Source organism: Pogona vitticeps, chromosome 6 (genome assembly GCF_051106095.1).
Source record: "Pogona vitticeps strain Pit_001003342236 chromosome 6, PviZW2.1, whole genome shotgun sequence".
Taxonomy (NCBI): domain Eukaryota; kingdom Metazoa; phylum Chordata; class Lepidosauria; order Squamata; family Agamidae; genus Pogona; species Pogona vitticeps.
The window spans coordinates 109,995,798-110,009,732 of NC_135788.1; the positions used below are offsets into that span (position 1 = coordinate 109,995,798).

The 13,935-nt window shown below is 43.0% G+C and overlaps 1 protein-coding gene across 1 annotated transcript in view; it reads left to right on the forward strand.

The window, feature by feature from the left end:
* Positions 1–13,250, forward strand: part of CA11 (carbonic anhydrase 11) — a 14,878-nt gene extending 1,628 nt beyond the window's left edge. The window contains exons 2-9 of the mRNA XM_020798855.3: positions 622–696; positions 5,626–5,768; positions 7,082–7,267; positions 7,736–7,831; positions 7,940–8,012; positions 8,179–8,333; positions 9,121–9,286; positions 12,195–13,250. Of these exons, the coding sequence (XP_020654514.1) occupies positions 622–696; positions 5,626–5,768; positions 7,082–7,267; positions 7,736–7,831; positions 7,940–8,012; positions 8,179–8,333; positions 9,121–9,286; positions 12,195–12,229 (929 nt within the window). The 3' untranslated portion in view covers positions 12,230–13,250. The remainder of the gene's footprint in view (positions 1–621; positions 697–5,625; positions 5,769–7,081; positions 7,268–7,735; positions 7,832–7,939; positions 8,013–8,178; positions 8,334–9,120; positions 9,287–12,194) is intronic.
* Positions 13,251–13,935: the final 685 nt, after the last annotated feature.

Genomic DNA, 13,935 nt, shown 5'->3' on the forward strand with positions numbered 1-13,935 from the left:
TTAGCTAATCTGTATAAAACCAAGTAACTTTTCTTAACCCCTTTCCGCCATTGGTATGCCCCCTCTCTTATCTGTCTTGTCCCCCTTTTCCGAATCTCTGTGCCTCCCCTCCTCATTGTCTACCTGCCTTTCTCTGCATCTTTTTCTCCACTGTGACTCCTCAAGGGTTAATTTTCTTTCTTTCTTTCTCACCTCTCCACCACCCCCACCCCCACCACCCCAACTTCTACCCCAGTTAAGAGTCCCTCCTGTTTGGTTCTTGGTGCCGGGGTTGAGCCTGGGCAACACATTGCATGAAATGGATGTGAGAGTGGAGACAAAAGGGTTCCTGAGCATGTGCAGTGTGGTTTCCCTTGTAAGCACCACTACAAGTACAGTAGTTCCCTCTCACCTGATGATGAAACTTCAACCTGTCTTGAACCCTGGCGTTTCTTTTCTTTGAACTTCTATTCATTCTTTCATTCACCTTCTGTACTATTTTGTCTGTAATTATGATAAATGCCACACCATCCATGCAGGAACGGAAGGGGAGATGGCATATGGCTGCAAACACAGATATGTTGTCTTTTTTCTCATCAGTGACCCCCCCCATTAATTAACCCTTTCCCTCTCCCTCTCCAGTGCAATTTGTTCCTGCAAAGACCTATGAGGACTGGTGGGCTTACAAGGAGACTCTTCACGGTAGCTTTGTGCCAGGTACAAAATCCTTAAGGGCTGCTTGTTGTGGTGATGGGGGGGGGGAGCATCATATCACAATTTTTTTGCTTGTCGTCTTCATCTTCTCAACCCAGGTGGCTCTTTCCCAGGTCTGTGTCTTTTGGCTTGGCAAAATGCATTGGACTTACTCTATGGGTAAGAGCCCAAGTACTGATTGATTAACCATTAAAGCAACATGTTCTCCTCACAAAGAATATGCTGTTGGCCAGGGACCGATGGAACTCGTAGTCACTGGATCTGCATTGGCTTTTTTGGTTCAGGAATGAAGGACTGAGGAAGTACCACAGCTCAGTGGAAAAGCACATAGCTTTGCATGCAGACAGATCCATGTGCATTTTGCTGCATGTCTAGTTAAAAGAATTTAAAGATCCTGTTCAGACGCTGTTGTGGAGGGGAATAAATACCTTTATCTGGCTTCAGGCAGCTTCTTATGCTCCTGAAGTAACAAGATTGAGGGAGGAAAGAACTGTGTCAAATAACAGTTGTTTCAATATTCAAGTGAAGACAAATTCATGAAAGATAGGTCTGTCAATGTCTCTACAATAAAGGGATTTCTGTTCATCCTCTTGGGGACAAATAACAGAACATGGTGCTGCTTCTGTTAACAATAATATGTGTCACCAGATCAATTTTGACTTTTGGTGACCCTTTCCATGGTTTTCTAGATATAGAGTACTTCTTCTGGAGGTATTTTAGGACAGTGCAGCTTGCCCGAGGCCACAGAGGGTGGCTTTTCTGGAATGTACAGTGGAGAACTGAACTCCCAAGCTGTTCCCTAACTCACTGAACTATCTAGCCAACATCATGCCAAACCTACAACCTTCCCGGGCCTCATTGTGTAGGAAGTAGTGTGCTAGACTTAATTGTATCTAGCAAAGTGGCTCTCTAGTGGGATGGATGGCAAATAAATCTGAATAATAGGGAAGGAGAGATGGAAAGCAAGAAAGGGGTATGGTGTTGTGTAGCAGAATGAGGAGAGAAAATGGCAAGACGTAGGATTTGTGTGGAACGGGATGGAATAAAGCAGGCACATGAAAGACAGGCAGGATGTAGAATTGTCCTTCAGCTAGGATAGTTGGTAACACAGGATACTTTCAGCATAGTACATTCTCACATTCTTCCCTTAACCCTTTCTAAACTTCCTTTAAAGGAAAAAAAAAGTTTTCATACATCCTTAAAATGAACAACATTTCAGATTTTGAAAGTTTGGCTTGCTGAGAGCCATCAGCTGAGGCAGACAGTTTTGTCCCTTGAACGACAAAAGGGTTCACACATCCTTCATTGAGGATTCTTTCCATGCTTTAAAACATGTGATTAGTCCTCTGGTAACAACATCTTTTATAAGATTGCAGGCAATGGCTGAAAAAAGATGAAAAAAACAGTGTGGGTAAGGATTGGGATGTTTTTCCTCAAAAGGTAGAGCATCTGTGCTTTTGGATATGGAATCATAGACTCAGTCATAGAATAATGTAGTTGAAAGGGGCCTATAAGGCTATCAAGTCCAACCCCCTGCTCAGTCCAGGAATACAAATCAAAGGATATCTTCCGCTGGTCTTATCCATATATTGTTCCCACCATAAAATCATAATATGTTCCTTTCATCCCCCCCCACACCTTTTTTTTTAAAAAAAAACTTAGCATATGGTCTTCCTCCCTCCTTCCCATCTCAGGCTTTGACTCCTGCAAAACTTCCAAGCCCTTCCGTATGGTATGTTGGTGATGAAAGAAAACCCTGTGCTGCTATCTACATGGGCTAGACCAGTTAAACAGATGCATGCAAATGGCAGTCGATTTGCATAATTTATTCTGAGCTCAGGATTTTGGGTTTCCTCGGTGCAGAATGTTGGCACAGCTTCCAGATGGCAAATGAGATGCGTTTTCCTCCCTTTTCATGCCAGACGGGGAAATCTATGCCTCACTCCTGACCCCCTGTGTCGAAGGCTGGGGACGACTCGGGTACAGTCCCAGAGGGTGGGTGGACGGGAGGACGATGGGATGTCTTGGTAGTCTCTCGATTTGAGACAGCAGGAGGAGGGTATGAAGGAACGCTGCTGCGCCGTGCCGGCAGCTGTACGCAGTGCTGATCCTAGGTGGAGGTGGAGGAGGGGGGGGAGAAAGCTGGGTTGAGCTCAGCGACTGCAAGAGGCTGCATTAATATTTAATATCTCCCTTGCCTGCTCTGGCGATGCAGCGAGCAGAAGGCAAAGAAGAAGGGAAACGGGGCCACAGCATGGGGGTGCGTGGTCATGAAGGTTGGAGACCTGGTGGAAAAACCACCATGCCCTGTCCCCTCCATCACTCTGCCGGGGGAGCATAAAACACGGAAAGCGGGGAGAATGTATTCCCTCTTCTGAGCGAAAGAATGGAGAAAGCAATTAAGTATACATATACTGACGAGGATCTGAAAATACACAGGAAGGAGGAATGAAACAAGCCAGCACACACAAAGGCAGATGAAGAGACACCCACAGAGCCCAGACCAGATATATTGCTTTGCTAAATTGCATATATACACACTGCCTAGGTAGAATACTCTTTTTCTCTCCCATATTAAAACATAGAGAAAGAGAGAGATGGAGAGAATAATAAACCCGGCCATGCACCCAGGCACACCTAGACAAAGGCAAGATACTGTATACTCACCTAGTTAAAACAAAACAGAACGCCTGGTGAAAATTTCATCTCTGCCAAGCCATTTATTATATATAAATACACATATATGCTTTGAGCAAAATTCCAACAGACAGGCCAGAAATTCTATAAGGATTTAGAGACCCGTATCTTTCCCTTCTGATATCAGTCTTGTTCACACACATGTCCTGAGGCACTGTGTGTGTGTGTGTGTGAAAACCGAAGCAGATTCCTGCAGGATCCAGTGAAAGGCCTATTTTGTCCAGCCCTATGTGGCCCCAGTTTGTCCAGTGGCAAACTAGACGCCCGCCAATGGGACATGTGTACGAGCCCCTATGTGACTGTGTTCCCTAGCAAAGGCTGGCCCTACCATTAGACAGGGTAAAACATCTGCCCTCTGGGAAGAGGGTCAGGAAACAGCAGAATATTTTTGTTTATCAGTCTTTTTATTCTTGTTTCAAAGGATCACAGGCACTGCTTGTGGCATTTTTCATGTACCAACATTATTTGAGTGTCATTTTTGGACTGTGCATTATGACAAGTGCATGTATGTGTTCCTGCTTCACCACAGGCAGCAAAGCATCTTGAGTCTGTCCTGTTCGCAAAAACTGTTAGAGACAAACTGCCTCTGGTAATGGAACCAACAAATACAGTAGCCATCAGTATGGTAGTCACTGATAGCTTTCTTTGCCATGAATCTGTGTAATCTCCTGTCATAGTCAGGCAAACTGGCAACCATCACATCACGCAGTGGCAAATGCCATAGTCCAACTATGTGTTGTGTGAAGAAATACTTTCTTTTATCCAGAGATTAGAATGTTACTTTTCTGAAAAGCAACTTCCAGAATCTCCAGGCTGCATTGGACGGGGATTTGAGGAATTGTAATTTTCAAAAGTAAAGTTTTCAAGCTCCACATTTTATCTCTGTTATCTGTTTTCAGTCTCTACTGTCCACCTTCATTAGATGACTTCTCAGGTTCTAGTAGTACAAGACAATCTAATTATTATCATTATTGTTGTTGTGGTGGTGGTGGTTATCCAGAAACACCAGGCACAGTCAATATTACAGAAATATTTACTGGTATTTTACAAGTTTAAACCAAAAGCCTAAGTGTCTGTTAAATATTGGCACACTAAGTACGCTTTTCCTAACATTGCCGTTTTTGTAGATCTGATTGTGTGATTTCTGAGATCTGCAACTACTTATAGTACTGAGTGAAGTTTCTTGAGATTGTTCCCAAAGCCCCGATGACTATAGGGACCACTGAAGTGTGTTTCATCCACAAGCGAGATGTTTCGATTGCCAGGTCTCTGTACAGTACTTTGTTAGTTTTTCCAGTTCATTGTTTTCAACTCTGGCATCCCTTGGAACTGCAGTGTCAATGATCCAGACATTTCTTCATTCTATTACTACTATGTCTGGTGTGTTATGTTCAAGGTGTCTATCAGCTTGGATCTGGAAATCCCACAGGATCTTAATGTCCTCATTTTCTGACACCTTCTCTGCCTGATGTTTCCACGGGTTCTTGGAGGCTGGCAAGTTATATTTTTTGGCATAATGACCAGTGCACTAACTTTGCCACTCCATCATCATCATCATTAAATATTAGGCACAGTCAATCGCAAAAGCATTAACTGGTATTATATAACAGATACAAGTTTTAACCCAAAACCTAAGTATCCGTTGAATATTGATGTAGTATACATGCTATTCCTAATATTGCCAAATTTTGTAGCTCTGTTGATGTTATTTCTGAAATCTGCAACTGCTTATAATACTGTGTGAAATTTCTTTATATCGTTCCCAAAGCCATGATGATGATGATGATGAGGTATGTTTCATTCATTAGAGAGATGTTTTGATTGCTAGATCTCTGTATTTTGTTAGTTTTTCCACTTCTTTAGCTTCAACTCTGGCATCCTCTGGATTATGAAGATGACAATAATGATGATGATTACTACTTTGTTGTTTAGTTGTTAAGTCCTGTCCGACTCTTCGTGACCCCATGGACCAGAGCACACCAGGCCCTCCTGTCTTCCACTGCCTCCCAGCAGTGGAAGACAGCAATTACTACTACTACAGATCTCCATTTTCTTTTTTGAGGCTTAGCCTTAAAGAGAAAGAGAGAGATTGTTCTTGATTCCTTATTTCCCTTTCTCCTCTCTCCCTAAATCGAACTCCGAAGGGATAAGCACAGCCATTTCCTTGGCTCCTACTCTAGAAACCAGCAGACCTCTGTTCCAAAACCTGCTTGTCTTCTCTTGCTCTCTTTGCAGGTCCCCCTTTCTGGGGTCTCGTGAATTCGGCTTGGAGTCTGTGCGCCATTGGCAAACGCCAGTCACCTGTGGACATCAACACAAGCCACATGGTATTCGACCCTTTCCTTCCTCCACTTCGACTAAGCACAGGTGGGAAGAAGGTATGTATTCTGGGGAGTAAGACATCACCAGAAAAGAAGTTAGCAACAATGTTTTAATGTGATGGGGAGTAAAGAGACTATAATTCATAAGTAATGGCTGAAATCCAGTGGCTTAGTGTAGTAAGTTGCACTGGGTAGGCCAATTGAATAAACAGGGGTCTCGTGAATCAATATTTCTGTAATTTCCATTGATTCCAATGGGCCCACTCCAGTTGTGACTTAACTTTAGTGTAGTAGCTCTCAGGGATGGGGACTAAAGTCATAGGACTCTCTGTCAAGTCAAACTTAAGACCCACCAGGGATCTGATTTGGGTTTTTTTCAATGACTCACACTCAACTGGTGACTTGGAGCCTGTCCACCCACCCTTTTTTATGGGGTTGTTTTTAATAGGGACCAGGGGCTTGGGACTCAGGATTTAGTACAAAGACTCAGACTCAGGACTCAGACCCTAGAACTTGCCAACATCCTTGGTAACTCACAACTAGAGCAGGTCTGTTTGAACTGATGGAATGTATGGAGAAGTTGACTCACCAAATCCCCACCGATTCCATGGGCTTCCCCTAGTGTGACTTACTATGCTAAGCAACTGGACTTCAGCCACTGACATTTTGATTTTTTGTGTGTAATGAGAAAATGTACCCATAATTTTATGTTTAGCTGCGCTAAAATGTGTGTTTGAGGGGGCATATTGATCTCCACCCACACACATTTTAGGGCCTTATTCTTTAAGGTGGATTTAAAACAAAACTAAAAACCAAAAGAAAAGCAATAAGTAACATAATGAATTTTTTAAAAACCCAGTGTTAATATTAACAAGTTATTTAGAGGTGATTTGTAAGTGCTTTAATTTTGAGGTTTGTCTTAAATAGAGCTCATAAATCTGAGGATCAGGGTTTGCAAAGGAAACACAAAGCTACATCTGTGGTTTTAAAAGTTTACTGTTCTTAAATGGGTACACCAATACATATACAGTGGTGCTTCGCTTAACGAGCGCACCGTTTAACGAAGAATCCGTATAGCGATCCCTTTTTGGGGATCGCTATACGGATCAGCCCCAATCGCCGCACTCGCTTTGCGACGATTGGGGCCTCTGGTGGCCATTTTGGAGCCGCCGAACAGCTGATTGGCGGCTCCAAAATGGCCGCCGGAGCGAAAACATCGCTGGAGGGGTAAGTTTCCACGCTTATTGGAACGCATTAAACTAAGTTTAATGCGTTCCAATAGGCTTTGCTTACCCGCACAGCGATGTTTTCGTATATACGGGGCACCACTGTAGATTGCACGTCCTGATATATCGGATATCCTTCTGCAGATCAGTGGCACCATGTACAACACGGGGCGGCATGTCTCCTTTCGTCCAGACCCGCTGCAGCTGGTTAATGTCTCTGGGGGCCCGCTGTTGTACAGCCATCGGCTCCAGGAGCTACGCCTCCACTTTGGAAGCGAAGATGGATTCGGTTCTGAGCACCAGATCGACAGCGAGAGCTTTTCTGCTGAGGTGATTTTTGGTCTTGTGTAAACCAGGCCTAACAACTACAAAGGCAGACTGATGTATTTTGCAGGTACCCTTGAAGTTCAAGGCCAGCCTGCTTGAGCAGAAGAATCAAGAGATGTAAAAAGCTTTCACTGAAATGTTCTTCTTTATGTATCGGAACGTATGTTGCCCTTTGTCATGTTCTATGTCAGCAGTCAATCAGTCAGTCAGATAGGAAAACACATACACACACAAATAGAGCAGCAATATGGCATAGTAAGTAGACTGGTGGATGAGGATTCAGGAAACCCTCACTTTGCCATGGCACCTGATGGACCTGGTTTGCTGACGAACATAAAATTGTGTGTGCAGGAAGTAGGGTGCTGATGATTAGCTGCTGAAGGCCTTTTGAGAATTGCAAAAAGCAGGTTTTTAAAAAACGTATGTATAAGTCTTTGTTTACCTGATTTTCTCTTTCATCATTACCTGTAGGTGCAGTTGATTCACTACAACCAAGAGCTCTACCCCAACATCTCAGAAGCCTCACGCAATCCCAATGGGCTGGCTGTTATTTCGATCTTTGCTAATGTGAGTCCATTGTTACCTCCTCTGTTTTTTCAAGAGAGGGATCTAAATTGGTGAGCTGGAAAAATAAGGAAGCAAGGCATAAGGCCTTTGGTTCATTTTTGTTTGCAGGTTGGACCAAGCCCCAACCCCTTCCTAACCAGGCTGTTAAACAGAGAGACGATTACCCGGATCTCATATAAGAGTAAGTGTCAAAGTAGGATTTCGAGATGGTGGAATGCTGGTCATGCTAGAGACCAAAGATGGCAAGGGTGGTTAAAGCCTTTACTAGACAGGTCTTTGATCTGATCACAAGGGGTCCATTCTTGTATTATTATTGTACATGCACATGTGTATATCTGTCCCAACAGATGATGCTTACCTCCTACATGATTTGAGCCTGGAAGATCTTTACCCAGAGACATTTGGTTTCATCACCTACCAAGGTTCCATGTCAACCCCTCCCTGCTATGAGACAGCCACCTGGATCCTTGTTGACCGACCCATCAACATCACCTCTGTACAGGTATGGTCCTGCTCTTCTTCCTGCAGGACAGGTTTCCTTTGATCTGCTCAGATTTGAAACAATACTTTTAAGAAGTCATAACTGCACTTGTAGTTCCAAGACTCTCAAAAAATTCGTTAAGTAAGTTACCATTTATGAGAGCAACTCTTTACTTTCTAGTTATTCAAAAGTTTAAAAATTGCTACTTCTCAGTTATTTAAAAACAAACCTGAACCTAAAACCTGCTGGCCAGAATCCCAAACTTACTGGCCTGTGATTCAGAACTACACACTCCATAACTACGCACACACCTGGAACTAGAAAAGTAACTGACATGAGTCACAGTTAAACCACAAAAGGAAAGAACTTAGTCTTCATTAAGCTGCTGTCATAATGTAACTTAGCTATGCTTTTGTTATTGCAAAAAAAGGAAGTAATGACAAGCAATGCTTTATCTGTAAGTACTTAATTTCTAAATTCTGTAAGTGCCATATTATTTCCCTTGTCAAAAATCTAATGTGTTCTAGATAGCCCCCAGCTCCATGTTTCCCTGGCTGTTATGCCTTTCTTTTAAATACTTCACAACAGTTTTATGTTTTCTTTGCAACAAAAAATTATTTTTCTTTTAGCCTAGCCCACTTTTTTGGCATTTTCCTTCTGTACCCTTCTGGATTGACCAGTCTATGCTGACAATAGTGTCTATTTCTATGTATCATAGAGGTCATTCATGCTCACAGTCACACAGAAAGAGACAGAAGAAAATCAGGACAAAAACTTGACCTCTTTCTGTCCCCTTCCTCTTCCCCAGATACATTCCCTTCGTCTTCTCAGCCAGAACCTCCCTTCCCAAATTTTCCGGAGCATGAGTGACAACTCAAGACCACTTCAGCCCCTCTTACAACGAAGCCTTCGGAGCAACCGTGATCCACGGCGTCCCACTCGACGTTGCAAAGGGGCCAGCTACCGGCTACATGGTAGGCAATGTGAAATTGCTTCGCCTGTGCTCTGACTGCTTCCAGTCCACTTATGTGATGATTATTTCTTTTCAAGATATATATCTCACCTCTGTAAGAAATATCTAGGGAAGCTTTACAGCCACTGTGAAATAATAGAGAGTGATAAAAGCAAATCAAAAGGAATCAGCTAAATTAATCTTCAATAAGATGAGAGACATAAAAGAGGCAAGTAGCAGTAACAAGATACCCAGTGTGGTGTAGTGGATAGGCTAACAGCTAGGATCCAAGAGCCCTGGATTCAAGTCCCCACTCAGCCACAGACATTCACTGGGTTGTGGAGCTGGTACAACCACTCCTTAAATGCCCCGTTGCATGAATGTGTGCTGTTAGCCTAGTCCAAGCTAGGAGAGATGGGAAGCAGGAAGGAAAGGGGGATGTAGGAGATACCCTGGGGCTTGAGGGAATTGAGGCACAGACTAAGGAGACACAGCCACATGATCTCCTGGAAAATAGTGGAAGTTTAAGTCATGTTAAGGCAGAATGACCAATGCCAAGGAATAAACGGATGCCTGAGTGAGGATTTTTCAGCCATCTACATTCCAGTGACCTGAGACAAAGCCCCACTTGCTCTGCAATAGTGACGGTTCTACCACCCAGAGCAGCAAAGCTGTTCCCTAAGAGTTCATAGAATCATAGCATCATGACGTTGGAAGGGGCCTGTAAGGCCATCAAGTCCAACCCCCTGTTCAGAGCAAGAAAACAAATCAAAGGATATCCACCAGCTGCTTGCTGCTTTCATTTCTCTTGAAAGCCTCTAGTGTTGGTGCACTCACCATCTCCTGAGGTAATTGGTTCCATTGCCGTACTGCTCTAACAGTTAGGAAGTGTTTCCTGATATTCAACTGAAATCTGGCTTCCTTTAACTTGAGCCCATTGTTGCATGTCCTGCACTCAGGGATGATTGAGAACAGATCCTTCCTCTCCTCTGTAAAACAGCCTTTCAAGAATTGCTGGAGGATCTGGCAGTTCTAATGGTATCTTCCATGGGGAGTGTATCAGGATTCCAGGAGATGCATGTGTTGTTTGAAAGCACCTAATATATTCAGTATGTTCAATATTATAGTAGCATATTTTTATTTGGAAAATAACAAGAACTAAGTATACTTAATATTTTCTTAGGACACATCATCCTATCATGTACAGTAGTAGTACAACTATTATCTTCCCTTCATCTGTCTATCTCTGAGTTGTGCTGTAGTGTGGAATTTTTGTGTGTGTGGATGGTGCCACTGTCCCCAAAGTTCCCATAACAAACTATCCACGACTATCTACATGCCAAAAGCTAACCTTCCCCCCACCTCCAAGAGGTGGGGTTTGCAGGTAGGTCGGTGTTTACCCACTTCTTCCCCCTGCCTCTCCCAATCAAAAGTGAACTATTTCAGATTTCAAATAAAATAATCGGGGATGGCAGATTTGAAGGTGGAAGGAAGATTTCACAATTTACGAAGTTGGACAAATATTGATCTACAAAATAAACCATTTTCATGGGCACTCTCTAAAAACAAGCAGTGAGCTGCTTTAGGGAGACTGTTCCAGGTTGTTAATGGCATCACTAAAAACCCATGCCTCATTTACTCACCAATCTACTGTGTTTTTGATGGCAAGGAGACCCAAACCTTAAGCCTTTCTGCCACCTTGAAGCTCCCTGTAGGATGTCATATTTAGTGTTGTTTTTTCTCAGTTGCAGGTCTGCTCCATTGTTAGGCAGAGAGAGTCAGACACCGAGGGTGGTAGATTGTTTTTTTCCTACTGTTTCCTCCCATCTTTCTTACAACAATTCTAAGATTTACCTTGTTCTGCTCTATTTTTATCCTAATGAAAACTTTATGAGGTAGGTTTAGACTGAGAGTATTCAACCCAAGGCCACTGAGCAAAACAATTGCATGGCCAAGAAGAGACTTGAACCTGGGTCTCTGAGACCAAGGTCAACTCTTGTGGAAAGCCTGCCTCGTGCCTGCTGATCTATCCTACTGCTCTCAGATACGTAGGGGCTGTAGTCTCATCCCTGGATGATTGTTTAACTAAGTAGCATTCCATATAACTGTTCTTCCTTCATCTGAGTGTCACAGCAGATAAAATGGTAGCTTAACAACTACCTGAGGAGTTGTTATAAGCAGTGAGATATGCATGATTTTGGCTGACACTGTCATGGACTGCGTCCTCTATGTATCTGATGAATCAAGCTGTAGTCCACAAAAGCACATGCCATAATATAGAGAATGGGAATTGTGTGGGACAAGAGTACAGGCTCAAATAGCCTCCCTCTCAAATGAAAGTAAATGTCTGAGAATATCCAGCTTTGAGGGTGAGGTCCACGGAGGGCGAGAGAATGTAGAAAATGAGGTGGGTGGAACTCTAGAGTCTCTGTAGCTCCCTGCCTCTGCTGTAAAATGCTTACATTTTTAAAGTTTCCTCTTTCTTTTGGCTAAAATAGATAAACAGGATTATTCCACTGAAGTGACAGTTAAGGTGCTGTAGAAATGGGAGGGATTTGTATATAGTAGATATTCCCTTATTCAAATATCTTCATACGATGGTTAGATGGATGGATATTATAGCCTTCACAATTCAAATGTATGGCTTGACTGATACAGTCCTCTACAAGTGTGTTAGAATGAGGGATATTTGGTACACTTTGCATTTAAACACATACCTGTGTAAATGCAAATACTGTACACATTTTGTGTAACTTGTAATTTGGCCTCTGTGCTTCCACAAAATCGAGACAAAGGAGGGATAGCAAATCGAAAACAGATTGTTGTTGGCAAATAGGAATAGCTCCAGAAAATAAGGTTTGAGGAAGTACAAAATCCTTTACCTCACCTGTGTTTTTCTCTACCCCCCCCCGCCCGCTTCTCTTTTGCAGTTGATGGTACGCGGCCTCCCAAAACAGTTGTGTAGCTGAGGTCCGTTGCAGCATGTTTTGTCTCATTGAATGTTTGAGGGTGGCTGCTGTTGCTCCCTCAAAATGTGATGTCTAACTGAGGAAGCTACAACCTCCCACCTCTGGGTGACTCGTTTGCCTCCCACCATGCAAAAGGGGAATAACAGGGGTCCCTGTGAACCCACAGTTAGGAGGTTTTACCTCAAGGGTGTTTGGAATACAATGGTCTCAATATGGCTTCCAGAGGTTTACGAAAACACCAGCAGGTTAAGGAGTGTGGCATGCTCCCAATTAAACAGCCATGTCTTAAAAAGAAATGGAGGGAGGGGCAGACACTTCAGAACTAGAAACTTGACCACTGATATTGCTTCCTTTCTTTCCAAAGGGCACTCATGTTTGTTCTGGGCAGTCCATAGAATCAAAACCTCTATAGGTTCCCAAACGTTATGGAAGACAGAATGTACTCCCAAATTCTGGATATCCAGGTTAAGCTAGGCTGCCACCCACCCAAACAACACACGTACCTTGAAGATGTTTCGTTGGGCGTATACTCATAGAAGACAGTTCCTAGAATGTCCAATCATACCTCCAAGATACTTGTGGGACTGTCTGTAAACCTCAGGGCCCTTGGGGCACAAAAATCAAAGTGGGACTGTCCCTCCAAATGCTAATAAACTGAACCTCAGACTTTTTGTAGGACAATACAAAGAGTCATGGGAACTACCCCACAAACCTGAGCTTCTTTCATTGTGTGGGGACAGAGACATGCGTGTGGAACCTCACCCCACTTTCTGTGTTAATCGTGAGGGAATCGGGGTGGGAAAAGACAAACAAGGGTCCCCTCCCAACTCTCAATATATCCCAAGAGGTTTGGGAGAGCAGAAAATACACAGGAATATGATGAAAATGTCTGAATGACCTTCCAGAACCTCAGCTGGGAAGCAGGAGAGGAATGAATGTTATTGCCAAAAGACTCCACCTTTTGAATACAGATGAATAGAATTAATTTAAAATAAAATAAAATAAAACAAAACAAAACATGTCTTGGTTTCCTTGGAGTGAAATTTCTTCAACAGGATTTGTGAGGAGAGAGTCAAACAAGAGCTAGACTGGCATGGCACAAATCAGGTAACAGTGAATTTATTATAGTAAAAATTGTTGAAGGGAGGATTTAAACCACAACAGGAAAGGACAAATTGGGTAGCTGAATCTTCTTTCCCTTCCAGTTTGCTTACACTTTTTGCATATACAGTACGGCAATCTTTTCCCAGCTGTTTTTCTGACAGCAGAGAAAACTTTAAAGGCAGACGCACTCACCAATCAAAGGTGTGTTGACTTTTTTCCCCTTCCCAAACTCGGAATTAAATGCAACTAGATCACAAATGACAGAACTGGGGGAAAAAAACATCATGTGTAAAGAGATGTCATTGGACACCAAAGCCAAGATCATTCACATGCTTGTATTCTCGATCACTATTTACAGGTGTTAAAGCTGAACAGTAAAGAAGGCTGACAGGGAAAACATTGATTCATTTGAAATATGGTGCTGGAGGAGAATTTTGTGGATGCTCTGGACTGTCAGAAAGATGAACATGTGGGTCCTAGAGCAAATCAAGGGTAAATTATCTCTGGAAGCAAAAAACGAAACTGAGGCTATCCTCCTTTGTGCATATCACGAGAAGGCAAGATTCTCTGGTAAAGTTGAACGGAGGAGGAAAAGAGG